General features: G+C 41.3%; 1 protein-coding gene across 3 annotated transcripts in view; it reads left to right on the forward strand.

Annotated features, from left to right (window-relative positions):
- The window catches only part of LOC135500442 (integrin alpha pat-2-like), a 40,936-nt gene extending 14,889 nt beyond the window's left edge, over positions 1-26,047 (forward strand). For 2 of the 3 annotated variants that reach the window (XM_064791919.1, XM_064791918.1), the window contains exons 5-26: positions 4,485-4,605; positions 6,922-7,004; positions 14,809-14,944; positions 15,296-15,340; positions 15,771-15,921; positions 18,225-18,339; positions 18,651-18,863; positions 19,108-19,244; positions 19,551-19,661; positions 19,917-19,972; positions 20,375-20,523; positions 20,865-20,996; positions 21,254-21,469; positions 21,893-21,979; positions 22,157-22,326; positions 22,839-22,944; positions 23,120-23,284; positions 23,686-23,799; positions 24,204-24,317; positions 24,443-24,544; positions 24,795-24,920; positions 25,504-26,047. In XM_064791919.1, coding sequence (XP_064647989.1) covers positions 4,485-4,605; positions 6,922-7,004; positions 14,809-14,944; positions 15,296-15,340; positions 15,771-15,921; positions 18,225-18,339; positions 18,651-18,863; positions 19,108-19,244; positions 19,551-19,661; positions 19,917-19,972; positions 20,375-20,523; positions 20,865-20,996; positions 21,254-21,469; positions 21,893-21,979; positions 22,157-22,326; positions 22,839-22,944; positions 23,120-23,284; positions 23,686-23,799; positions 24,204-24,317; positions 24,443-24,544; positions 24,795-24,920; positions 25,504-25,638 — 2,784 coding nt within the window. In that variant the 3' untranslated portion in view covers positions 25,639-26,047. Of the gene's footprint in view, positions 1-4,484; positions 4,606-6,921; positions 7,005-10,647; positions 10,710-14,808; positions 14,945-15,295; positions 15,341-15,770; positions 15,922-18,224; positions 18,340-18,650; positions 18,864-19,107; positions 19,245-19,550; positions 19,662-19,916; positions 19,973-20,374; positions 20,524-20,864; positions 20,997-21,253; positions 21,470-21,892; positions 21,980-22,156; positions 22,327-22,838; positions 22,945-23,119; positions 23,285-23,685; positions 23,800-24,203; positions 24,318-24,442; positions 24,545-24,794; positions 24,921-25,503 lie in introns of all 3 variants that reach the window. The other variant, XM_064791920.1, reaches the window with a different exon arrangement.
- Positions 26,048-26,573: the final 526 nt, after the last annotated feature.

The following is a 26,573-nucleotide window of genomic DNA, read 5'->3' on the forward strand; positions in this document are numbered from 1 at the left end:
GTTCGAGGTTAGAAAGAAGCCCTCTGAATTTCCCGGCTATATTCCTCAAGTATCATACCCTCTGTGCATTTTTTCATAAGAAACAAATGCTAATTTTGTAGTTCGCTCTGATAATCGGCATCAAACGCTGCACCGATTTCTCACCGAATAGCGGTGGAAACAGTGAGTAAAACAGTATCTGCTGCTCCGTACGTCTTGTTCCTTTGCAAGTCCTGTAAAGCCAAGCACTAACTGGAATGTATTGATATAACATTGCAGCTACCATCTCACAGCAGTGACTCGGTGTTGTTTCGCTGATTAGAAAGCTCTCGCCTCCCGAGTGCAAATAATCACGAGAAGCTGCCTTCAGCTCAAGGCGGAGAGCGATTCCCAAGAGACGGTGACCAACCACTGGACCAATCCAAAATAAATCTCCATCCCGGGCCGAGATTGACTCCATCAATGTCCCTCTTCTGTCTTATTAAGTCAATAAAAACTCTCAGTTGACGTCCCAAAGGGCAATTGACCATCGAAGATGCTCGGCATGTTTCAGCGGGATGCTATGGAAGGTCTGTGTGTATGCATAGCTTGTGTACATACAGTGAAAAGATTTGGTTAGTGCGGGATTTAGGCCGTCTTATAAAAAGGGAACTTAAGGCATGTTGGCAATAACCATTGAAAATAACGTGATGTAGAGGTAGTCCTTGTCACTTTCACTCCTCGGACGATTCTGGAAGATTCGTGAGACTTGTTCATGGTCCGATCGCTTTTGCCAGCGAAAGTTACAAAAAGCTGAATTGTGGTCTTCTACATCTAACTATAAACCCGTCCCTTAAGAATGCAATGTCGGGTGTAATAAACATTCATGTCGCCATCTTGAATGTGGTAGAACCACTCTCAATTAATGATGACACTGAGATTTACTTAGAATTCAAGAAAGTCATTTGCTTAATTCATTCAATTATCACCATCAACACCATAAATCCCGTAATGTCATCTCCAATAAATGGTGAAATGTGCAGGCCGTTAAAGCACACTAAATCAACTATGCTGAGCGTGACGGAAATAGATAAATGCCGCAAATTGGCGAAGTGATTTGTAAATGGTTGATCAATATTCTCGTTGTTAGTTATTCCCTTGTTTGGACAATTACTGCTCCTATGAGGTTTCGTTGCACAGTATAGCTGAAAATAGTGCACTACGATGAGCTAATGTCCTGTAATGTCATTGCCACTTTCCTGAAGCACATCTTTGAGCTTCCGGTTGCCTTTTGGCGAAAATCAGAGTCCTTATGCTGTATGATGGCAATGCTTTCAATCGAATTAAACTACGGACACCTTTCAGAAAGATTACACAGTCATTTTATTGTCTATTAGCTTTAATCTCTGTAAATTAGGTGATGCGTACAAAATAAATGAACAAAGATGACTAATGAGGCCAGATATCAATATGGCAAATCTGAGTTATGTGTGTAAGAATGATGGACGTCACTGGAGATTCAACATTGTCATACTTTACCAATAACGCAGTACCGATACTCCGCCGTCAACCAACCTAGGAACGGGAGAGTGGCCAGAGCATTTTTGCCAGTGCCAGTTATAGTCCGCCGATGCCAGCCAACCAAACTTGCGTTTAGTACTGCTGTCCAGTGATTGACTAATCAAAATCACCGTTTGATGCCCACTTTTGAACCAACAGTCCCCTTTTTGCGAAATCAGCTGTCAGAATACACTCAAGTTGCCCAACATTGAAAACTCCGCTTAACAAAACGAAGACGAACTGTCTGACAGCAGCGGGATGTGCAGCGATTACACAAGTGGTAAAACAACATGGAAAGACTCCGTAAAAAGTTCACCTTTCGAGGGAGATTGATATACCCTGCATACAGTTGGCAGTTGCTTGGCAATGGTGTGCTCCTACTTTATCAATCTGAGTTATGTGATCTTGAATGTACCGTACCATTCTTGGCGCTGGCTCAACGAGTCCTGCCACCACAAGTTATTGCGTTACGACGGTTGGGCCCTTGTGATCAAATGTTTTTTATTGCGCCGATTGCTTTCATAGACTTTCAGCAGAATTGAAGAAAAACCAACGAATAAGGTTTCGTCTAACTGAACTAAACCCCGGTTTTAATGCCTCTTTCATCAGAAATATCTAGTTGAAATATCAATCATTGCTGAAAGAGTTACCTTTGCTTGCCGTAACAATATGACGTCTGTATCAATACGAGTGGTTATTGCTACAGCTAGGCCTTCACGGTGAGCCTGTTCCGATTATGCAAGTATCTGTAATCTTTGCCCAACAGGGGTTTCTGAGTAATGCTAAAGAATGTTTAGAGAGACTAATTAGGCCCTTGGCCTGATTTGTTTAGAATCCTCATGATGCGGTCATGGTGCAGCGGGGTCAAACAGAGGCAAGTGAAAGGCATTGAACTTGAGCTGGAATTTGAATTTGAATTTCAGGAAATCCTCTTCTCATTTAAGTATTCACTCTTCAAGCAACTACCGTTTGTTAAGTTTAGATTATTATCCGCACACGTAATTCATGCGAAACATGCAAAACATGTACAAATGTACCGGCAGAGCAACATGAACTATGTTTCTTGATAATGACTAGACCCCGGAAATGGGAACTGCAACCGAAGCTGGAGTCTACTAGGCGAATAAGTCATAACTTTCCCAGCTACTTCGTTCCCAATTACAGACTCTGATGTTCAGCCAAGAATAAAATGCATCTTCCACTCAAGTCAGATCATGAAAACATGTGTTAGTGTGTAAATTAATATTGAGTAAAACAGGTTTTAGCATCAGTCAGAACTCTATTTTCGATAGTCCTGTGCAAGTTTGATGATGAAAAGGTAGTCAACGTTTTTAGCCGAAGCAACCGCTTTGCCCGAAACTGTAATGTTTTGTTTGATATTGTAAGGTGTTGTCTTCACTTGTGACAAAAGGTCCATCACACTCATACAATGTCTGCAACGCTGTTACCTATGGAACGCCAACTGTGCAAAAACACGAATACCTCCTCCAACTGAGTTTGGCTCTGAGAATAACTAGAAATAACAACATTTACCTGTTTATGTGTAGTAATTGGTGTAAGAATCTGGTTCAGTTACTTCTAGAAGCTGAGTCCGACTCAGATTGTACATGAAAAAAGTGATGTTACTTCTGTGATAATTAGGAAACAAGCCGGAAGAGATGCAACGCATTTGCTATGCACTGCGGCCAGCCTGTCGCAAAATACTAGGATTCCCGTTGTGCAGTAGTTTGGGAGGGGAAGACCTACTATTTGACAACTTCGCAGGTACATGGTACTGCTTATGAGCTAGACTATATCATAAACTGACCACTATTTACCAAGGAAAAAGGAGCTTTTATAGCAACTGGCAGATGCTTAAACGTGATGTATCCGTTGCGCTACTGTTCAGACCACATTGATCAAATGTTTGGGATGCAGATCGCCCCTCGTAAATGGCCTTGCTGTCAATAGTGGGTTTGAAGATATGTATATATATTGTATATATCTTCAAGCTCACTCTAGACAGCAATGGGCGTGTTGGTCATTTAGCTGATTTGCAGATAAGACTGAAGACCGAGCTAATGAAGATTACTACAAAAGGGAAACTTTTTGTATATGCTGGAATCGTCCATTAGAGCTAAGACAACATCTCGACTCGCATCTTGATCTTCCCGGTCCGACGCCAGGGAATTCTTCGCTCCACGAATCTTTGGGCTTTCGAACTGCAGTCTGCTGATGCAGAAATTGCGATAGCGGTTCACTTACACGTTGTGCAGCTGTTTTATAGTGGCTCCAACTATCAGCTGGCGGTCACTTGGTCTCAGGTTCGAACCCCACAGACGGCGAAACTTGCATTACTCGAACTAGGTGTATAAAATGGGTACCGGCCACAAAGGCCGATAGAAAACTCACTCAACAGTGGTTCACAGATAATTTGTTTACACGAAGTAAGTTGAGCAGTGGCTGTCGTAAGTCGTGTAAACATCGCTACTACTCTAACATTGATCTGAGACGGATTTTATCAGCATGCCCCTCTAGAACATGACTCAGCTTACGTTCGCAGCTCGAGAAGTGCCACTAATAGGACGTACAAGTTATACACTGTTTACTTCGCCGAGGGTGATCTGAATATGCTAAAAGCAACTTGAGAGTTTGTAAAAATCATAAACAGTTTATGACAAACTTACAGAATTAAAGTGAAACCACTGACTGAGGTTTTTTTTGCTTTGGAGACAATAGGCAGGCATTGCAACCTGTACGAACGACTCTACTTCATCGTTCGTACTCGCCGTAAGGGTTGCGAAACCTGTCAAATGGTAACGGTTTGGAAGAGTGGTGTGTTGCATTGGTCAAATCAAAGCAATGCTCATCATAATTACAGCAATTGCTTCGATACTTCTAACTGTAGAGAGTGAAATGCTGAGTTGTGTTTTCATAATCCTTTTGCCAAGGACCCATTTCTTAATGAGTTTTATTTCCATCCGTAGGCATGTGCGCCACGTTACGTCTACTTCTCACGACAGTTCGACAAGAGGGAACCGGTTGGGATGTGTTGGGTGAATAGAGGAACCTCCACCAAGTTTGAAAAGTATTCACCTTGCAAAACAAGTAAGTTAATTTTAGCCTTCTTCCAACTTTTTCCTTTGACATTAAATATTTATGTAAGGTTGTATTCTTGACTTTCGTATCAGAGTCTTTCAATGAAAGATGCTGGTCGTATTGAATAGTTTTACGACCACATACGCTACGCTTACAGCAACAACAGTGACACCATAATGACATCACCGCCACCCTTGTATCACATTTTAGTCAGTGAATTGGTGAGAAGTCTTGTCAAAATGATGTCATTCTCCTCAACACTCATGAGGGATGATTAGTTTCAAGGTAAATGCAGGAGTAAAATGTCATTCCATATTTTTTCTTGTCTTGTAGTTTCGTTTCATTTCTTTACAACATTTCATCATTACATCATATTTTATGTTGAGCGAAGAAAGACGTCTCAGCAAAAGCGCAGTATCAGCTTAGCATGGTGCATAGAACGCATTTAGGTTTTGCTTTTTGTGAGCTTAAGTAACTGCGCCAACGAATGATATGCGACTGATCCTCTGATATCAAACTTACTATTGATATCGTAGGCATCAAGGTTTGCTTCCGGTTTAAATTTTTTTAAAGATACCTACATGGTATGTCTAAAACATCCATGTGGCTTGCAACAGCAGTTTGGTTACAGTATAATACTGGTCAGATGTAACTTACCTCATTTGCCAACATCAGGACTCCAGTGCGTTTCATACCGAAGCCGATTATGACATGCACAGTGGTGATAGTGTGTCGAATAAGTCTGACCGAAATTTCGAGGATAATTTCCGTATAAACCCTTTTTGTGACTGCGGGCAACAAGATAAGTTATTTTGACGAGAATTGTACTTCTTCGGTTCATTAAGAATTTTACCTGTAATTGGTTTCGCTTTCAGCTAAACAGAAATACCTGCTGTTGTAATTATGTAATCGTTGTGTAATCGTTTTCATTTCGTAATGCCACCTTCACTTTTGATATTAAACATACATTGTACGCAAATGCCTATGAGCTCACACAGAGGCACTGCACTGTTTAGTGGCTCAGCAACGTTCAGCAAAATTCTTGATAACTTATTGATTTTCATATAATTCTGTTAAAGCGACCATAAAAGTGAATATGGCATTTCAATTTTGTTTTGTTTTCACACGCATGGCAAGCATAGATATCGGACCATCCTTCATGAGAAAGCTAAAAAAATCGTTAATATACTATTCACAACCATAGCCCTGCGAATCAGTGGCCTGTGACAATATTCTAGACCAATAAAACTAATGGTAGACACGATATGAATACACCATTCTGCCAAAATGGCCAAACCACTGCATCAAAGGTGAATTCAGCCTGCCATTTTTACATCGATAAAAATTTAATTGACTAGGGCAGTGGTGGTTTTTACCGATACCACAGATCGAAAGCGCCGAACAAAAACATATTAATTGATAAATTGTGGGAAAACCACTGAATCCGAATGCTCGGGATAAAAAGCTATACTGTTTGATTGATGGGGTTGTGTGTCCGAGTCACTTCTCATCGTCCGTTACTGGCCGTTCCGATTGACGAGCTAATGTTCCTACATGAACACCCATCTTGTTTGGCATCACTTCCCCACATGTTGGTGCTGTCGTTACTGGTACAGCAAAACGGTTATTCTGAAAGGTACACTGTAGCTATGAACAGATGACATTCAAGCATGGCATTGCATATATCCTGAATCCAGTAGTGTAACCTGAATCAAAATGGCGTATGGCATTCTAATCTACTTCAAAGGAGACTCTCAACTAATGAGAAAATCAGAAATGTACGTGGTGGCGTTTACTTTCTGAACAGCCAGTAACATGGGCACTTTCTCAGCCTGATGTGATGTGAAATGTACTAGCCAATGCATTAAACGCACCGAGCGGAGGACGGCACATTGTGATGTCCTATTTCGCTCTGTTATGAATTGCAACACGGGACAAAAGTTGTTTTATGGGGAAAATCAATGTTGGGATTGGGAGGAGTAATAATAAAAACGCTGGTATGATGCAAATATTGTATTTATTGTGAGCTGGGCAGTGATATATTGCAACGGGTATGTAATATTTTGCACCCCACAATTTTGATATATAGGGGGCGTCATGATGCAGCAAAGGACTCAAACCTCGAAGAAAGGCGTTCGCAGGCTTTGGGTTCAAGGTGACTGACATTGACATTGAAGCAGATATATATACACATTTTTTATACAAATGCAGCATCTATTTCAAGACTGGCCTAAAGTTTAGGTCATTTAACATGGTCGTGTGTATTTTCCTCTCATCGAAGTAAATGGTCCTATATCTATGCTGCATGTTTTCTCCATCTAACAGGAGTAGACTACCTCCGGAGCGTAATAAACCAACATCATAAATTCGGCAAAGCTATGGTCGGGATGTCGGCTAAACTGAGTAGAGTAAGTCAAGAAATCAAATTTGCTTCGGACTGGTGAAGGGACTGATTGCTTTCGGAATTTCTCGTCGCACGTGATCCCGCGGGTTTCCGATTCTATCCGGAATCCTTCATCATGTGTTGTGCCGAAAGATTCCGAATGATAAGATGACAGTAGTTTTAAAATGGCTGCAAGTGAAACTCTCCACATTCGTATTATTGTTTTGATCATCCCAACAAATTCTCACGTAGATACTTTTCAGCCATGATGATGGGATCTTAGAAATTTGGCTATTGACTGGAATTGAAGCAAATTAACTCCACTGATAAGATATTTTGAAGATATTTTGTTACTTGTTTTAACTTGTATAGAATAATGCACTGTCTCCTTAAACGAACCGATCGATTCGCCTCAGAAAGTGGTCTGCAGAGGTCGATCAATCAGGCTTATCTGCAGCCGAGATCTGCCCTGAGACTCTCATAGAAATTATCATGGTCTCTGACTTCGGCATGGTTCGTCCAAATCAAGTCCTCAATCAATCACAACCATCATGGAAAGACATTTTCCTGCTTGGTATACTCTATCAGAAGATTCTACTTTTTTTCCTTGAGGTCCTTGACTTAGTCTTGTCAAGCTGTCAAGCCGTATTAAATCTTTGATCATCTAAGCTAAAACTTTGATCAAAGCCAAACTAACTTTTGCTGAAAAAAGTTTTACGTCTTTCCAAATCTCTTCCTTACAGACAAGGGAAGTATGAGTATAACAAGTCATGTGAAGGGCTTATCTAATTATATCAACTCTTAACTCATCCAGAATCAAAACATGGCATTGTTAGTGAATAACACCATGGTGTAATTTGGTATCATTACTTCAATTCCCAATTGTAAACGAGTGGAACATCAAACAATTTTTTGTTCCGATTATGAGTCATATTTTTTCATCATTTTTGTCTGTGTTATCTGATTTGATATCTTCCTAGTAATCTCAAGATGTTACTCGATGCGTTAACGATAACTCTAAACCAAGGGGAGGGGGGTCGAAGTAATTTGTCGGTAATAATTTGCTTCTGGATGTCATCATAATGTTTCATCAAGTTTGGGTGGGAATGCCTTCTACAGCTGCTTTGAAAGTATTTGTATTCTCGGCATATTATCTTCAAATACGTCGCAAATACATCTTGACGAACAATTAAAACTAACGTTATTTCAAATAAACAGCCATTTTACTACACGTCAGATCAATTCCCTTCACCAGTCGTCCTAAAACAAACACCCAACTTTCTAAAATCCTTCAAGAATCAAAAAATATACTCTCCTATCACTATTTTACCTTCCCAATGATGTCGCCTCTCCTAAGCAAGTGTTAGGCCCTATGCTGCCTCTACCACTCAGCTATACCAAATCACCAAAAGTACCACAAATACCACGTACCACTCAGCTAACCAAAACACCTACAGTACCACATATACCATGCGCCCCAGCTTCCACTGAGTTCTATCTTGTACCTCAGAAGAACTGTCAAACTAGGAATTTATGATGCTAAGATCAGATCACTGACGCTACATGTAGGCTTTATAGACCAATACGATTTGTCGCTCTTCGAATTCGGTCCAATCATATCATTCTATATTCCTTTGCTATTGACCGCGCCCTATTGCTTTTGTTGTGTGTTTGTGTGGTTTGAACATATCACTGAGATCCCGTAATGTTTGAATTTGTGTTTCCATTGAGTGACGCCAGGCTTTACTTACTTTATCAGTCGCAGTCGCTTATGTGGGAAGGTCTTTGACAAATTCAAGTTGCTCCTGTCGACTGATGCGACAAAGAATACATTGCAGTTATTCACAAACTCGAAAATAAGATTACAGCCCTATAATTCTTATGGGTCTGCCATTGGTCTTGTTAGTATAATAGGAATGTCTGATGCAAAGGACTTATCAGCAACCACCAGCAGTCGTCGATTTTGTTCATGAAATTACTAGTAAGTCAAATATGAAGTAATAATATTAAATTGAGACGGAAGACTTGGCAGAGGGATGTCCTCAGGTCGAGTCGCGGATATCAGGCGCCTTTACAAATTTGCGTTTGTATTGGCGGCTGAGGGTGTCCAATTACGCAATCGGGTCAGCGTGATTCACTCATTCCCGTGATGATTGACCGAGTTCATCTCGATGAAGTATAATGGCATGGACATGTTCGGTCAATTTTGATATCGCATGCGTTTTATCTGTGAATGATCAGTTTATCTTTAATTGTATCGTAGTGTTTTTTTCCCGTCTACTTGACTTATGTTCAACACTTCCACTTTTCTTTGAAACCCAAAACATCCTGCTGTTTTAATGTCAATTTGATATATTTTTGTTTGTTTTATGCGGACTTCGTCATGTCATCTTTTTCTTCATTGAAATCTCAATTTCAGTGCCTTATATGTGCCTGCCAACGATAATGTTAGTCTAAAGTGCAGTTCATAATAGCCTAAACTACAACACGTACGTATAGCTACGTGACGTAACGTCAGTTAGTCAACTGGTTTGGTCAATGTATCCTTCTCTAGCAATTCTCATGAAAAAAAATACTAAAGTAGTATTAAGTGCAGAATTGATGGTGTGGTGGTGGTGGTGGTGGGGGGGGGGGGTTTACTTACAATTATTGAGTGAACTTCACCAAGAGGAGACGGTGTTGTCACAACGGAGCTATTAGTCAGTGGTTAAAGTTGAAATGAACAGCACTTTAGTTCTAATTGCATCATGTATCGCGTTTGCAAAGTCCTGTGACGTCACTAACCAAGGGGGTGACCGCTCTGTTGTCCTCCATCTCGACCATATTTATCAGCAGACGGCTGCGCGTTCACACAAACCATAAATAAACTCACGTACACATCAGTTACATTTTCTTAACACGAATATTTGGTAATCTTTATGTCCACATGATTTTTTTCTAAACCTGCTGGTCTGCTTCTAGCTCAGCGCATGCGCAAGCGACTAAGAAAACGAACAGGAAACGTCTGCTGCGGCTATCTGATGAAAACGAATTAGCCAAGGAATCGAGTCAAGAAAGGCACTGACCTGGATGGGGAAATTGCATACCATGATTCCATGAAAGAAATGGCATGATTTATCATTTAAACCAAAAAGTTAGAAATGTTTACATCGCAGTGCTCTGAAGCAAGATGCAATTTGAATGCAAACGTATTGACAATTGCAACCAGAGGTTGGTCATTAACAGAACTTTGATAAAACAGAATGGCTGACCTCCTCACACCCAGTGGTAAGCGCAGCAGGCAACGAAAGGCGGAGTCAAGTCAGGAACGCCTGGTCCACACTCTTGAGAGCTGATGATGTTGCTTTCGTGATTTTGGGTTTGGGCTGACTACGAGGACACAATCACCTCAAACACAACTTCACCCCATAGATATCTGTCTGTGTCGCACCACCCGATGACACCAGGGACAGATTCTTAGCGGTCGCCCTCTCCGTCATCTCACAAGAACGTTTGGCCATGGTGACAGAGGTAGGCGAGTGCTGAGCATCAATGATCTCTCCATGGTGTCATCCATATTCTTCCCACTCTGGCCTTAATACTTTCGGTGTTGCGTTGACAAGGATACGTAATACCCAAGGTATGCTTCGTTGGCTCTTTCCCTATTTGAGCCCTGATCCCTCTTTCAGCTTTCTGGGGTTACCACCGACAAGGCTACTGCCAAGCTGGTATCAGTGCCTCTATAACACCAGTACGTGAGTTCACGAGATGTATCGTAGCGTCTCGCTTCTTCTCGCTAACAGCATGTGACCAGTGGAGGATAATTGGTGTTTTGCGATATAGATTGTGTAGAAATATCAATTATTTAAACAAAATCCAGGTTTCTGGTGAAACGTCTTTCCCTTTTTATTGACGCCAACAGTATAGGTCAGATAAACGCGACCTCTTACTCATTATTCATGAAGAATTGTGTACAGAACTCTACTCGATAGAAGCATCCTCCACTGGCCGCTCAGTAGACATCCCACTCGATGTAGTCTTAGATGTAACTAATCATACTAATCTGTGTATCTTTTTAACTTCATTTGAGGGGCAATGGGCTTGGTCTGAATGACGACGAATATTTATGATTTCAACTTCCCTTTAACCAAACGTCGTGGCATACGATTGTTAGTGAGCTCGTTTGGAGAACCCTCGGTGATGAATGACGATCCAAAGATTCTGTCGAACACAGTTTGAATTAACTCAGACTGTCATCAATCCTACCATGGAGAACGTATGCGCAAATAGACAAAATAAATCAAAATTGAACTATAGCATTTGAATACAAAAGGTTACCATGCAGAACCAGAAGGTATACTAGTGTTGGGCTGTTGCTCATGAAAACGCACCTGTTTTATAAACTCAAGTCTAACTGAGTTAATAAGAAAAGAGTTTTCAAACAAATAATGAATGCAATGTCCAGGGGAAGCGTTTTCTTTCTTCTTTGGAAGCTCAAATTAAGCTGGATTCCTGCAATCAATCCAGGCCTGCTCTTCCCCAATTCTACAAGTTGAAAGTATTTTTCAGATAGTTCTGGCCGAAAGTACTTGGTTGACCTCTTGCCAGAACGATATGAAAAACACGATAGATGCATGCTCGCTTCCTGAGGACCGAGAAAGATCCAAGCGAATTTAGCACTTCCTTTTCAGAGTTCTTTACCTCTTATGTTGTGTCTTGTCTTGTACATGATTCGTATGATAACGTTATAAATGTTTTACTAACATGAGCTTTTTTTCTCACACAAATTTGCCAAGATGAAAACTGACACTAATAGTCGGAAGATTCGGGATTTTTTCTCCCATTGTCTCCTCTCAATGCTCGCGGAAAACGACTTCCTTGTAAGACTTGAGATAGGGATGATGATCAAACACTCCCAGTATGGATTGGTTTTTTTGGCATGACAAATCGTCTTTGCAATATGCGGGACTTGCAAAAACATTCTCTGTCCGACATCAGCATCCAGTGTACTGACATCTCGTCTGCAAGTTCGAATGGGAGAACGTGAAAAATATCTAAACAGACATCGATGATGATTTCCGATCCAATTACTTCTATTTTAGGACCCCAAATACCCTACGCTGCGGTTAGATTTTCCTTTCTGGTTATGCATTCTCAAAAGATGTTCAACCACTTAGAAGATTACGTTTAAAAATCCTGAGTGAAAAGACTGGGAAACTATTGTGGTACCCGTGGTTTATGGGTTGGATTCCTTTCCAAAAGTATCACGTAACTTCGACATCAGTTTTAACTTGATCGATTGAAATTGATGAAGCCGATGAATACTAATGGTGCGGTTGGTTTGTTGATCTCCTCTTCTGGGTGGTGCTGATGTATACACACCATCTTCATTTACGAGGGTCTGACATCGCCACGCTCATCACCGCCATGCTCCCTCAAAAGACTTTTAGGAGTGCCGTCTGACGTGCATATGGTAGGATGATTTATACCTTACGGCGTGTTGCTCAAATCGCCAACAAAAACGTGTCCGTAAATTCGAATTGCCTAATAGATTTCAGCTTTGATATGTGTTTCTGCATCCGAAACATTTTGATAATTTTTGAACGCACAAAAGGCACGACCCTGAAACCTCAAAATGTTTGTAGAGAATCACACTCGACTGCCCTGCTTATAAAAAGCCATATGTTTGACCTTCAAGTCACACTAAGCACGTACTATCTTATATTGAATGCTTCGAGGCTTTCCAGACGAAATAAGGGAGATAAACAGAACATCAGTAAATATTTTCCATCTTTAAACATTCGGTGCTCATCTCGTGTCAATAATAATAGTGTTTGGTCAAGGGTTTGATAACCACAAATATCCAAAGATAAACTTTGCAGAGGTCGGCATCTGGTTAAAGCCATGTGGCCATGAGTAAGAAGTTTTCACCTGTGATCATGAACGTGTTATGATAACTGCCGCACAAAGAATTGAAGGTAACCTGAATACTGTAAAGTATATATTAAGTTTCTGCCACCTCATTGATTTAACATTACTAACATTACTATGATGTAAAAAAAACCCGGATGGCTGTATGTTTTACGCCCTTTAGCCTAGCCAAAGTTTGTTGAAGGACAGTCTTCATGAAAAACTCATGAAATATGTTACGATGTCATTGGCAAAGGCTCCGAAAAGACCAGAGCCTGTCTCCGAAAGGCGGCTCACCAAGTGGTGTTTCCAACTCCTAAGAGCACTACGTTGTTGCTGTCGCCGATTTAACATAAGATACTAAAGCCTTCCATCAGCCCCGGGTCTCTCAGTCTGTATCTTCAGGAATGTACAGTGGTTTGGGTAGTGTCATTTCTAAGAGTTTCTCAAGAGCTCTTTATCGACTCCGATCTTACTGTTCTTTACTACTCTTCCTCCGCCACCCATAACTTGTATATTTATGCACACAGTGGGGAAACGGGCATTTAACTTGTAGAATTGTTTGGGAAATGATAACCTTCAACTGAAGAAGGTATGTTCTGTATGAAAGCAAGGTAGCTATACAGTAGTGTCAAAAAGCAGTCGTGTTAAAAAACAATTTTGTAACTATTGAGAAAGCTCATATTATTTGTTAAGTCATAAATGAAGCCTTACGCACGAAGAGTAGATGATTGCCCTACATAGGGGGCCTTCCTTCCGTTTACTCATGAAAAACTCATGCCCCTTCACACCCAGTTCCGTTGAAAAGCATAAGCCAGTCTAAGAAGCATTTCATCAATGTGTTTCACCCATTAGCAATGTTTCATTACATAAGTTCTCCACACGCCAATTTCACCTGGATGTTGACATCCCGAAATAGCATCCAGGTGGGTAAGGGTGACGAGTTCAGAGTATAGATACTTGTCACAGATTGATTAGTCCTGAGTGAAATGTCAGTCAGTACCTGTTCAGAATAGCAATCCTATATTCTATGATTGCCGACCTAAATATAACACACCTCACCCCTTGTTATGTCAAAATAGTCTCGACCTCTTGACTTCATTGGTATTTCCGCTCCGTGTTGTGCTAGTAGCCGCCCCCTTTAAGGAAGTACTGGACATTTTCTATCTCGTGTTTATCATACTTCAGCTATAACGATTACGCGGTCACAGGAAATGCACTAAATGATGTTGACGAGCCTGTTCCTTCCGATATAGTCAATGCCTAGGAAGTTGCATGGAGATTAGGTCATATCAATATCGCCATAATATCATCACTTGAGTCTGTCCGGTCAAATAGAAATTTGTCTCGGTGAAGTAATATAAAGTTAACATCTGTATTTTTAGTGACCGACATATAAGTTTAAAATGCGGGCGAGTATTCAGGCCCGGTTTATAGCTATTTTGTCCCTAGAAGACCTCACGATAGAGCAAATTAATCACACTAGTTATTTCTTTAATGTCAAAAACACTTACATATATGACGTGGTTTAACTAAAGGTGTTTCAAATATCTTCTTTTCCACTCTTATCTGTACTTTACCGGTTTTCTTCAACCTGCATGTTCAAATCCTAACCCCACTGATACCCCACAAGTACCTTTTCTTTCACTAAATTTAGCTCTTCCCTGAAAAGGTAAGTATCCATCATGTTTTGAATATTCATTGAAATATACATGTAGCCTACCAAATAATGTGTATGTGTTCTATACAAGAACGATTTCAGCGTCAGGTCAGTGAACATTGATAAAATGATAATTTGTGAAAGTTAAGAATTTATTTACTTTTTTTGAACGGAACATTATCATATTCTCGTCTTCTTCAAACTTTTTTCTGATGATTAGTACTGAATATAAAACAATAATCAACCTCAATTCTACATATAAATCGTTTTACTCTCTCAGGATGGCGATCGTCTTTTGCTCGGAGCTGTAGGAAGTTACTATTGGCAGGGGCAAGCCTTCCTCTATGAAAACCTGGACTCCGTCGACTTGATAGAAACGCCTGAGGGGCCTTTGACGGACGACAACAGTTATCTGGGTCAGTAGGTCAAGGTCGTGTACTAAGTTCAAGGTTATTAAAGCGCTCACTTTTACATGTAGCCCTAAGACCTGTAGGAAGGTCAGGCCCTTTATTTCTCTAAGAGAACCTGGACTGACATCTTAACGGAAAAAACAGTCACCTGGGAAAGTAAGTAGGTCACTATGACCTGGGCTGTTCAACGTCCACCCGATAAAATGTAGGTCAACGTCAGATTGAGAGCTTCTTTGCTGCCATGATTGCGCAATAATGCCTTGACTGAATCTTCTCCACAAGCTCCATCTGAAGAGTCACGCCATAACTAACTATCTAAAATCTAAATCGTTCTTTCTCTTAAATCTAACTGTCTAGGTTTCTCAAGCGCAACTGGCGAGTTCACTGGGGACACTATCCCAGGTAAGTTTCATTTTTATATTGTTAATGTCATTAATGTAGTTAAAACACTGCCAAGAATCGAAATGTAGCTATCATCAACTTTCTTTCACTTGAGGGGACAAGTTGGGCATTAGATATGTGAGTTCCGTGGTCTTACAAAGGGAAATAGCTTCCAGCGGGACCGCGACATCGCCAAACATGATCATTGAAAATCACTGAACTGCAGTAAACAGTGCATTAGAACGGAATGTAACCGTCTGCCTTTTTGAAATTCGGAACATATCCAGAACACCTCGCACCAGTACTCTAAGTCAGCTTTTAGAGATAGCTTTAGTGCGATGGCATCTGTGGCGGCGCAGGGGTAGGGGTATTATCACACATCCACGTTATCCCTTTAATTCCGTACGGCATTGTACAAAATGTATTCTCAAATAGTGTGTTGTACTTTCAGATTACGTATCTGGAGTACCAAGGGGAGACATGTTGAAAGGAAAGATCGCCATATTTGACAATTTGCTCAACGTGATGCAAAACATCTCCGGTGATCAGCTCGGTTCATATTTTGGCTATGCAATAGAAGTAGCCGATTTAAACGGAGACGGGTAAGTCTATTCTGGTTATGCTTTCGAACCAGTCGGCGGTAGCTAGAGAGGATGGTCTATGGAGGAGGGAAATGCCCTGTGCAAATAGTTTCACGAGGCTGAATGAGGCTTGATTTCGACCAAAAGAGGCGTGCCGATCTACCGTCGTTGTGTGAGGTGACTTTAGGATTGACAATCTCTGCCGATAAGTCGGCATGAAAAGAAGTGTCAAACCTCGGTATAAAGGCCCCACACGTGCTAGTTTGAGAATGAAATATCATATTTCCAATGCACTCCTTTTCATAACAAAACTTTGAAATAGAGACGTATGGGTGATGTTTTCACACGTTGCTGGAGACACACGATGGCCGATTTCGGTCAAGAGATGGAACATTTTTAGAACATTGAGGCATATTGTGGTCAACCAATGATACCACTCCTGTAATTTAAGTGGTACAAAGGTGTTTCTAGCCGAGCACACCCGTAATTAAAGCAGGAGAACTAAATCATTTGCATCTGTGATACCTACTGGAGGGGCAAAACAATGGAGCTGTCTTTCCCGCTCTGACCTGACGAATGTGACAATTTTGCATGCCCGGAGTTCCCCTTAACGGTATACGGGACATCAATGTCAGAACAAATACAGATGACAGAATCGCACCAATCGATCAGCCGTTAGTTCAATTTCACAGCCTACAACACACACCCCGGTATAAGACTGGGTGAAAATATTCTGTATTCATTGACCGGCTGAGGCAGAGTTCATATAATATAATTTGATACTATGAAAATATTATCAAAGCTACGTGTTTATTATGATGAAGGGCTAGAATGTGGCAAGGTAACCGGAAAAACGCCGACCGACCGACCGACCGACTGACCGACCGACCTTCCGACCTACCAACCCAAGGAGTTTCGTAGTTGAGTCACAGGTCTCATAAGTCAATGTGATATATCCAATCCACGATAGCAGGTCACGTGAAATGAAATTGTAAACAAGCGCACGTGCGCTGGTCAAATGACAACAAATGCATGTTGCGCGTTGCAGTTCATGCATTGATTGCATCGGTCGAGACACTCGAGCAGAAAAACTACAGCGCATAGATTAGGCCCAAATCATGTTTTTATATCCACCGACCATGTAGACAAAGCATATCTTTAGAGTATCGTTATCAGTTCCTTACCGCGTGAACTCGTTTTCCCGGTATAATTGACTGGAGATGCTGCTGTCAGGTCACGTCGGACTCCATCACGTCCATTGCGCTGGGCACTACACAGACACGTGCTATAGAGAAGCGAAAGGGATACTGCACTATGACGGTACGTTGGCAGGTCGGTCGGTTATGGCTGGCGGGAGTGGACAAATATCTGAATTAAGGGTCGGGATAAATCAGATTTATACCACGACTATATTCATAATAGTAGACAGCCAATCAGACCCCCGCATTTCATGAATTATGGTGACCATTAAATCTGAATTATACCACGACATAAATGAATCAACCCACGACTATAATCGTTTTAGACCCACGACTATATTCGTAATAGCAGACAGCCAATCAGAACCCCGCATTTCATGAATTAGGGTGACCATTAAATCTAACATTCTAACATCCGGCGTCCATAAATAGCACTTCCGGCGTCCATATATCGCACTTCCGGCGTCCATATATCGCACTTCCGGCGTCCATAAATCGCACTTCCGTCAATAAATTCGGCTCTCTGATTGGCTGTCTGCTATTACGAATATAGTCGTGGGTCTAAAACGATTATAGTCGTGGGTTGATTCATTTATGTCGTGGTATAATTCAGATTTAATGGTCACCATAATTCATGAAATGCGGGGGTCTGATCGGCTGTCTACTATTATGAATATAGTCGTGGTATAAATCTGATTTATCCCGACCCTTAATTCAGATATTTGTCCACTCCCGCCAGCCATAGTCGGTCGGCGTTTTTCCGGTTACCGGGCTATGAGGCGCGAATGGGATGCCGTAAGTGAGGTTGTCAGAGTCGGCGAGTAGGTCGGTCGGTTGGTCGGTCGGTCGGCGTTTTTCCGGTTACCATGTGGCAAGGGAGGATGGCCTTCTTCTGGTGCAGATCTAGAGTAAATATGTAGCTGCTTCAGGCGTGTATCCTTGTTTGTTGAATATATTAGCCTTGCAGTACCAGTACTTCAGTATTTCTGGTACACTCCTTCCCTGGGTCAATGAGGTTTCTAATTACAACATGGTACGACTCCCTTTGATTCCATGCTACAACCTCCTTCAACTTCACTTCACCTTACAACCCCCATGATTTCATGTTTCTACTCCCCTTTGCAGAGCCGATGACATCATTGTCGGTGCCCCGTTTTACTCTAACTACCACGACTATAATGATAGGTCGAGGGGTTATGAGACCGGCCGTGTCTACATCTACTATCAAAACGCTAGAGACGTAAGTAGCTTTGGAAGTCACATTTGGTCAAAATGTAAATGAACATTTCTTGCAATCCAATGTTTTGGTCTCCGTCAGTAACGTTGCGCAACCTTAAGCGCCCCGAGATTCCATCAAAGGACATTTCAAACATTTACACCTTAACTAACTGTGTTTAGATTTCACGCATTCATGTGATTTTTCTTTACCCTCTTTCATCAGTAGAAACCGACTAGTACTTTTGTTGACCAATAGGTGTTGCGACTCATCCCACACTTGGCTCAGTGTTGCCCCCACGTTCTTATTCATTCATCCGCATTTGTTTCTTGCAGGCGCCAAAGCGGTTCTCCGCAGACAAACACGATGCAATAGGCGGCGTTGGGTCTCGAGGTCGATTTGGTCTCGCCATGGCCAACATCGGTGACATCAACAGAGACGAGATACAGGACATCGCGGTTGGGGCGCCTTATGACGGGGAGGACTTCAAGGGCGCGGTTTATATATTCCACGGGTCGAAGAGTGGTATCATTGTCAGACATTCACAGGTAAGACATTAGCATTCGGCTTTTCCCAAACTTTGCTCAAAACATTACTCGTGTCCTAGTGATTCGGAAGTAGCTAAGAGGTCTGAGCAGGACTGGCCTTGGATGGAGATCCATTAAGGACATTTGCCATGGTTAAGGTCGATATTAAAATCAACAAAACATCAGCGACTCTCGCCTCTATGGTCGTAAGCTCCAGTGGATGCCCAGCTCACAACTCAACATCCCTAATAATATTTGGTTACAGGTGATCCACGCTGAGGATGTCTCTCCGCAGCTGCAGGCTTTTGGCTTCTCCGTCGCTGGAGGAATGGATCTTGACACCAATGAATACCCCGACATCGTGGTGGGAGCTTATGAGTCGGATAGAGCTGTTGTTCTTAGGTGCGTCAAATAAACTCTTGTCGTTATCATGAAGGCTTGAATCATGTATAAATGGATGAAGAAATTTGTATTGAAATTATTATATTCGATCCGCCAGAAGACATGAACGTCGCTTCATCGTATGTTTTTAACTCCCAAGCTGTACCTCCCTCACAAAGCCTCAAATTTGCTCTTACATTTGGCTACTAGAGTTGCTTATCAACTGGCACTCTTAAGTCAGGTCAAGTCCACAATTTCGCTTTGACTGTCAATTTGAGACGAACTCCACCACTAACAGTTGTTTTGGGTTTTCTTACTGATTTTCAGATCTCGCCCGATTATCAAAATGTCACCTACCTTAGAAATTCTGCCGGCAGTCATCAACTTCGTAGATACAAAATCTAACTGCCGACTCAAGGATAGAACGAAAGTTACATGGTAAGCTGTTTTGGTCCTCGAGCAAGAGTGTTTATTTGAAACAATGATTTTTTGTTTTTTTTACTTTGAAAACCAGCGTATATTTTTTTGATAATTAGGTCATGAGATCTAATCAAGTGGAAGCCAAAAGCTTTGATCACAGCAATATGTGACAAAATTTGATATTTTAGGAGTTATTTAAAATCATAAGTTTATAGTCTTTTTGATGTCGCCTAGTATCGTATATGATTTAATCAGTGCTTGTTTCCTTTACAGCGTTACAGTGAAGACATGCGTGAATTACACCGGAGCTGGTCTCCCGTCGTTTATAAGTAAGTTCCAGTATATTGACATCTTCTCATCCTAGGTTTTCTCCCCGTTGAGCAAACGAAGTTATCCCATGGCATGTATACCTGGGGCCTTTTCGCAAAGCCACCGTAATACCAACAACATCCCCTAACGATGTCGACAAATGGAATAGACGTTCACGTTTCGGGGATTTGCGAAATCTCCTTATTCCTGAATAGCCAAAATCAAAGATTGAGTACTGAAAATATCAAAGCAATATCAGTCCGCCTTTTAACAATTTTTTGTTCCTCAGCCCAGATGAGTTTCACTGTGTAGGTTTATAGGCCCTTCGCCATGCTCAGTGCCAAGAAAAAACTGGCTAATACTTCATGATTATTTCGTCTGAGGGTTCTTTTTTCTAAATATCTGCCATCCTTGTACTTTAGATATCAAGCTTGATTGGGAGTTGGACATTATGGGCAACGTGAAGAGAGCATTCTTCCACGGGCGAAAGGAGGGGCAGAGTAAAGATGACAGGTCGATAAGACTCAAAGAGGGCCAGACGTGGTGCAGGACGCCACAGATCTATGTCAGGGTAAGCGGTCTATAAAATAACATGGAGCTTGCGGTCCTTGGTTGTCTGATCAAGACCGCTGTGGTAGGCCAATAGTGTAAATCAAAACGCGAGGTGCCATCGGAGTGAGGCCTATCCTAGCGGTCTTGATAAGACAGGTATCAATTCCGACAAATGACCTTTTTCGTAGGCTCGATAAAATAGAAATAATGCCACTTGGTTCCATGTACCAAATTACAAATTGAATACCTCTTTGGTATCAGGGCAGACTTGTACATAGGCGTAGGTTATAGCATTCTTTGGCTATTTTCCTTTAAAACATCTCAAAGGCATCGACCGATAATGTTTAATTCCTCTTACAGAAAGACATCAAAGACAAGTTGACCCCGGTGGTGGTTGACCTCAGGGTGACAGTACTGGAAAAGGCTAACCCAGCACCGGACGAGCTTATACCAATTCTGGACCAGTATGCAAACACTCATGTTCAGGCGAAGGTAACCTTCTTCATTCTTGATTATCCCAATCTCAGAGCATTATTAGGAGGTCCAAGCCGATCTTTGTACCATTCGATGATACTGATGTTGATGTTAAGACTGCTACATGTAGATACGGTTTTGAATCAAGGAATAAAAATCAACGCTCTCTTTCTTTTGACTTCAAGGGATCTAACACTTTTTAAAATGGGTCAGTCTCTGCCTACATAAGCTTGCTGTTCTAATGTCTGCGGTAACCTCAAACCTATCATTTCCAGGCCCACGTCCGCAAGGAGTGTGGACCAGACAACGTGTGTATACCAGACCTGAAAGTCCGTACTAAGCTCATTACGGAGTTCTTCATCATTGGAAGCGGCCAGGCTGTGGAGTTTACCATAGAGATCGACAATTATGGTGAAGATGCCTACGCGTCACAGGTTACGGTGGAGTTTCCCAAAGGAACAGGGTTTATAAACGTTTATAATATACATTCGGTACGTTTTAAAAGATCTCGTAAATGGCAGGGACATTTAAGCGCATCACAAGCACCCTGCTATACAGACAGACAGAAAGAACCATCCAATGGTTACGTCCTTTGTTATTTAGGATGGACAGGTTCGCATTATAATGCAGCTAGTGTAGGAAAAAACATGCTTGAATTGTATTGAAACACGTACACGTATAACGATCCGTGATAAGTCACTGATCTCAACGTCCCTTATCACCAAAACCTGCGTACTCTCTTCTGTCCTGTCGTCGAAAAAGTCATGTTATCTTTATTACTGAGGCCTCGGCCTATCATTGAAGAAGGACGTCAAGTAGGGGTGTCATTTTTACAGCCCACGAGTAAATCAACGTCCATTACCTTGAATATTTGACAACATGCGTTGATTTTTCTCCGTTGCATTTCACTTCAGCAAACCGAGGTGACTTGTTCTACGATGGAAATGAACGTGACATATGTGATTTGTGATATCGGCAATCCACTAAAAGCTAACAACTCGGTAAGCAATCGACTTTTTATTGTTAGAGTGTCTTAACCGATCTCTTAGCCCAACGAGAAAGGTTGGATAAGTTTTTGAATGTCGTCCTGGTAAAACCACACCACCCCTCATCACGAGTATCATTACATCCAGTTGATATTGCGCAGGAGACTTTGATTTTCTCTGTTTCATTTATAGGTTGAATTCTCTCTGCGAGCTTCTACCAAGAACGTCAACGGTTCAAAAAGTTCATTAAGCTTCTTACTGAATGCTAACAGCACCAACAAGGAGAACATCGACACCATTGACAATAATTTAGGAAAGTTGGATGTACCCGTCCGGGTTGTCAACGAGCTCATGTTTACTGGGTAAGTGATTGCGAATATATAACGTACTCATTCCTCTGTACCGCCACTTCATATCGATCGTTGACCTTCCTCCATGCCTGTTTACATCGGAGACGAGTCGCTTAACATCAATTGACAAAACCAGCATGCTGTAGTGACCGCCTCGCCTGGAGGGATGCCGATAGCCTATTGGTGGAGCCGATAGAACTGATATGTAACAAAGTGATGCAGTTCTGCGAACATGGTACATCATGAGATACATCCTGGGAATATCTTCGAACCCAATGTTATACGACCCAACCTGGCAACTTGACAACTTGTTTGTCATTCGTTACTTTCCTCAAGCAGAAATCATGTAGGAACTCTTGTCAGGTGACAGATTTTGACCAATCAAAACCCCCGTAAGTGATCATGGCCGTATACCAGTCAGGATCTCCCATATTGCTGCTTGTGGAAGCGGAAGTGGTGAATGCTGGGCAGCGTTACCAAATCGTCCACTCTTCATGGTTACTAAGCAAATCTCATTGTTTCAGTATATCCAACCCAGAACAAATTCCCTTCAATAGTACAGAGGCGAAAAAACAAAAAGTAGTTGCACATGAAAAAGACATCGGTCCTGAAGTCATCCACTTATATCAGGTAAGGTTTTCCCAGAAGCACTGGAATGAATGGATGCGCTTTTAGATTAAGGGATTAAGAATGGATTAAAAATACCTCTTATTAATTTAATTGAATTTTAGGTCGATTTTTGAAAACATGTCTTTCCATTTAATATTCAATCGATATATTACTGTTTCCAATTCTTTCCCGTCAGCTTCGGAATCGAGGACCGAGTGATGTCGGTAGTGCTAGTCTACAGCTGATCTGGCCGAGCGAGCTCCAGAACGGTGACCCCTTACTCTACCTCACCGAGACCCCTCAGATCATTAAGGGGGAGGGAAAATGTATGACCACAAATGTCAATCCTTATAATTTAACCGTGAGTCCGTGGTTTTATTTCTTACGTTGCTTCTGATCTATTACTAATGTGGAAAGGACCATATGATATCAAGCCCTGTGGGAAAATTCGCTGAATAATATTGTGCTTAGTGGTACTGGGAGACGTGCAGGCCGAGATGGCCTAGCCCTCATCAAGATGTCAAGTCCAAATTGTAAAAAAACAGAGCAAGACCTTAATGCCGCGGTCCGATTCGTCCTTAGAATTTGATGCTGCCATGCCTGTTGTCAACAAAGCAGAAGAGATAAGTTGTGCTTTCAAATTGAGAAATGAATCTTTTCGTGAGAGTATATGTTATGAAACCGAACGTCTAATTTCTTTGGAGTTAATTTCAGGGTCGTCTGTGAGATGCCTCTTTTAAAGCTTTTGATTTGCCTCTTCAGCTTGAAGATAGATCGAAAAACAAAGACATAGCCAATACGTTAGCATCAATAGATTTAGGAGCTTTTAAGAAGAGAAGTAGAACAAAAAGAGCATCAGATTTAGTTGATAAACTTGTAAGTTATAGATAACCTTTATCCCTCGATTCCGTAATTTATAACGCCAATATCAACTTGAAGTGAAATGATACTTTACAGCGTTACCGACTTACTTAGCTCTCTTAACCCCTTCTGATATACTACCGGTATGGTCTAATGCATGTAACGACCAAAGAAAGGTTTAAGGTTTATCTTAAAGATAAAGATGTTGCAACTTTCCCGAGCGCGGAAGTTGGTGCAGATTATCCTTCCATTTACTCTCCTGATGACGGACGATGGACAGGTTCATGAAATGCATTGTTAATGAGGTATACACACAGTGTAGTGACCATTGGTCTATGTAATGTATGTTTACTAGAATTCACATCTTATTTGTTCCTTTCTTGCATACTGGTACCGTATTTGTCCATTTCTTATTGTAGGTATGTGATTCCAGTTGGTGCACAGTGATAGAGTGTAAAGTCGGTCCAATGAGAAGTGGTGATAGCATGCTTCTTCAAATAAGAGCAAGAGTTTATATCAGCACGCTAGTCAAGGTAAGCCATTGACAATTATCTCATACTAATTTCATAACTTGGTATTCGTCATGGTCTTCTTGGCAATGGTCATAGCCGTCGTAAAACGAGTCAATAGAATCAAAATTAATGTTTCTTTGTTTCAGTGGGAGCTAAATGACGTCATAGTGATGTCAGGAGCAATAGCCCAGGTCATGAAAGTCCCCTATGACGTCAGACCTATAGAGTACTCTATAGATGCTTATCAGGTAAGTCATCATCATCATCATCATCATCATCATCATCATCATCATCGTCATCACAATGCATGTTTTTTTACCGTTTTCTGGTCTTTCACCGGTCAACTAAAAGTACGAAAAAAATAGCCCTCGCGAGGTGGTACTAGTTTAGTGCATTAGGATAACTTGGCTTTCTTCCTCTCTGTACATAGTACAATGTCAACTTTTAGTACATATTCAGTATCAAAACCGTACTCGTATCTATTCCATTCCTATTTAGGTTGGGACGTATATTACTGCCGCCAACATCGACAAGCATGAAAAAACCATTCCACTGTGGGTGATAGCCCTGGCAGCCAGCATAGGAGTCCTTTTACTGATATTCATAATTTTATTACTTTGGAAAGTGAGTGTACACAATCATTATAGCGTTCTTTACCTTTTGTGCGATAACCGTGCTCAGGGATCCGGTACGATTGCAAAAATTGGTGAAAAGTGAATTTATAACAGTTAATTCACCATAATCATGCAACAAATGGTACAAATGTGTCATTGATAAAATAATTCCTCTAATCAAAAACATTAACCCAATGTGTAATTTAATTTTTATTTTCCGCATTTATACTTTTGATAAAAATATTGTAAGAGTTTTACAAGCTTTCCTTGGTGTTGGAAAAAATGCATGCATGAAATGATTCAACCATTTTTACTTGTTCCTACCCGGGAAAAGAAGGTAAACAACTGAATATTCTAATGTGAACTATCCCACGTGTTCTATACTTCCTTACACATTCTCTTTCTTCTTTAGCAGCTAACCAATATTCGTGTACAAAAATTTGCACAGAAATAACCGAAGCTTTCTTCATTGTCTTCAACTATCTTCAGTTGCTCCAAAGTTTTACAACCGCCTCTGAAAAGAAATTTTGAGAAAAAAACAGGTCAAATCACCTCCTTCTCCATACAATGACCCTTCCTCTTGTTCGTTTCAGTGCGGTTTCTTCCAACGTAAGCGAGTCGAAGACGAGGATGCTATTATGATGCAAACGGCCACGTACAATAGCAAGTCCAAGACACCATTAAAATCAAATGGGTACAATTATGACTTCGATGGGAGCGAAATTTGAGTCGGCTCTACCGAGTATAACTCATAATTTTGTCAAATAAATTCACCGTCATTGAAGATCACGCATTATGCCTGGGAATTACAATTAAAGGGATGCTCGTGGACTGCAGCAGTTGTGTTTACTGCAGGAGTTGTGATTTATTGCGAAATTAGAGCAGATACAGATGCTGAAAATTGTGAGATTACAACTGTGTTGTTGACATAATTTTATCAACTAACGCCTGGACCCAGTTGTTCAGATACCGTTAAAGGCAAACGCCGGCGTTAGCTCAACCGACTTCAGTAAATTTCATTTGCAATAGTAGCGTTAGGACTTAATGCTAACGTTACTGCTAACGCCGTTTGAGCTACAGGACCCTGGACTCAACATTGTGACGCCGCTACAACTTTTGGTACTTTAACGAGGTAGGGTTGGCACTGGAGTCGACAAGAGATTTGTGCGAAACCGTAGGGGGGGGGGGGGAGAATGGGTATAAGCTATAAGAAGGTAGTCTCCAAATTTAGGTTAAAGGAATAAACCGTATGGGGTAGAAGATATAAGGTAGTCCACCAATTGAGGTCAAAGAAATAAACCGTAGTGGGTGTATAAGATATAAGGAAGTCCACCAACTAAGCTCAAAGGAATAAACGGTACGAGAGAGTATAATATATAAGGAAGCCCGCCAGAGGTCAAAGGAATAAACCGTGGGGGGGGGGGGGGGAGTATGATATCTAAGGTAGTCCACTAATTGAGGTCAAAGCAATAAACCACATTTCAACAATTTCGTAAATGCATGTATGCATGCATAAGGCAAAGTGGTACAATGCTAGCTCTAGTTATAGGCCGAGCAATTTAGACAGCTGCATGGCAGTACATAAAGAGCATAGCTGCACCATCTTGCCGAACTATTTATTCCTGAATCAGTATCATATTTTATATTTCACCACTGTTCATTT

This window comes from Lineus longissimus, chromosome 16, assembly GCF_910592395.1.
Source record: "Lineus longissimus chromosome 16, tnLinLong1.2, whole genome shotgun sequence".
Taxonomy (NCBI): Eukaryota; Metazoa; Nemertea; class Pilidiophora; order Heteronemertea; family Lineidae; genus Lineus; species Lineus longissimus.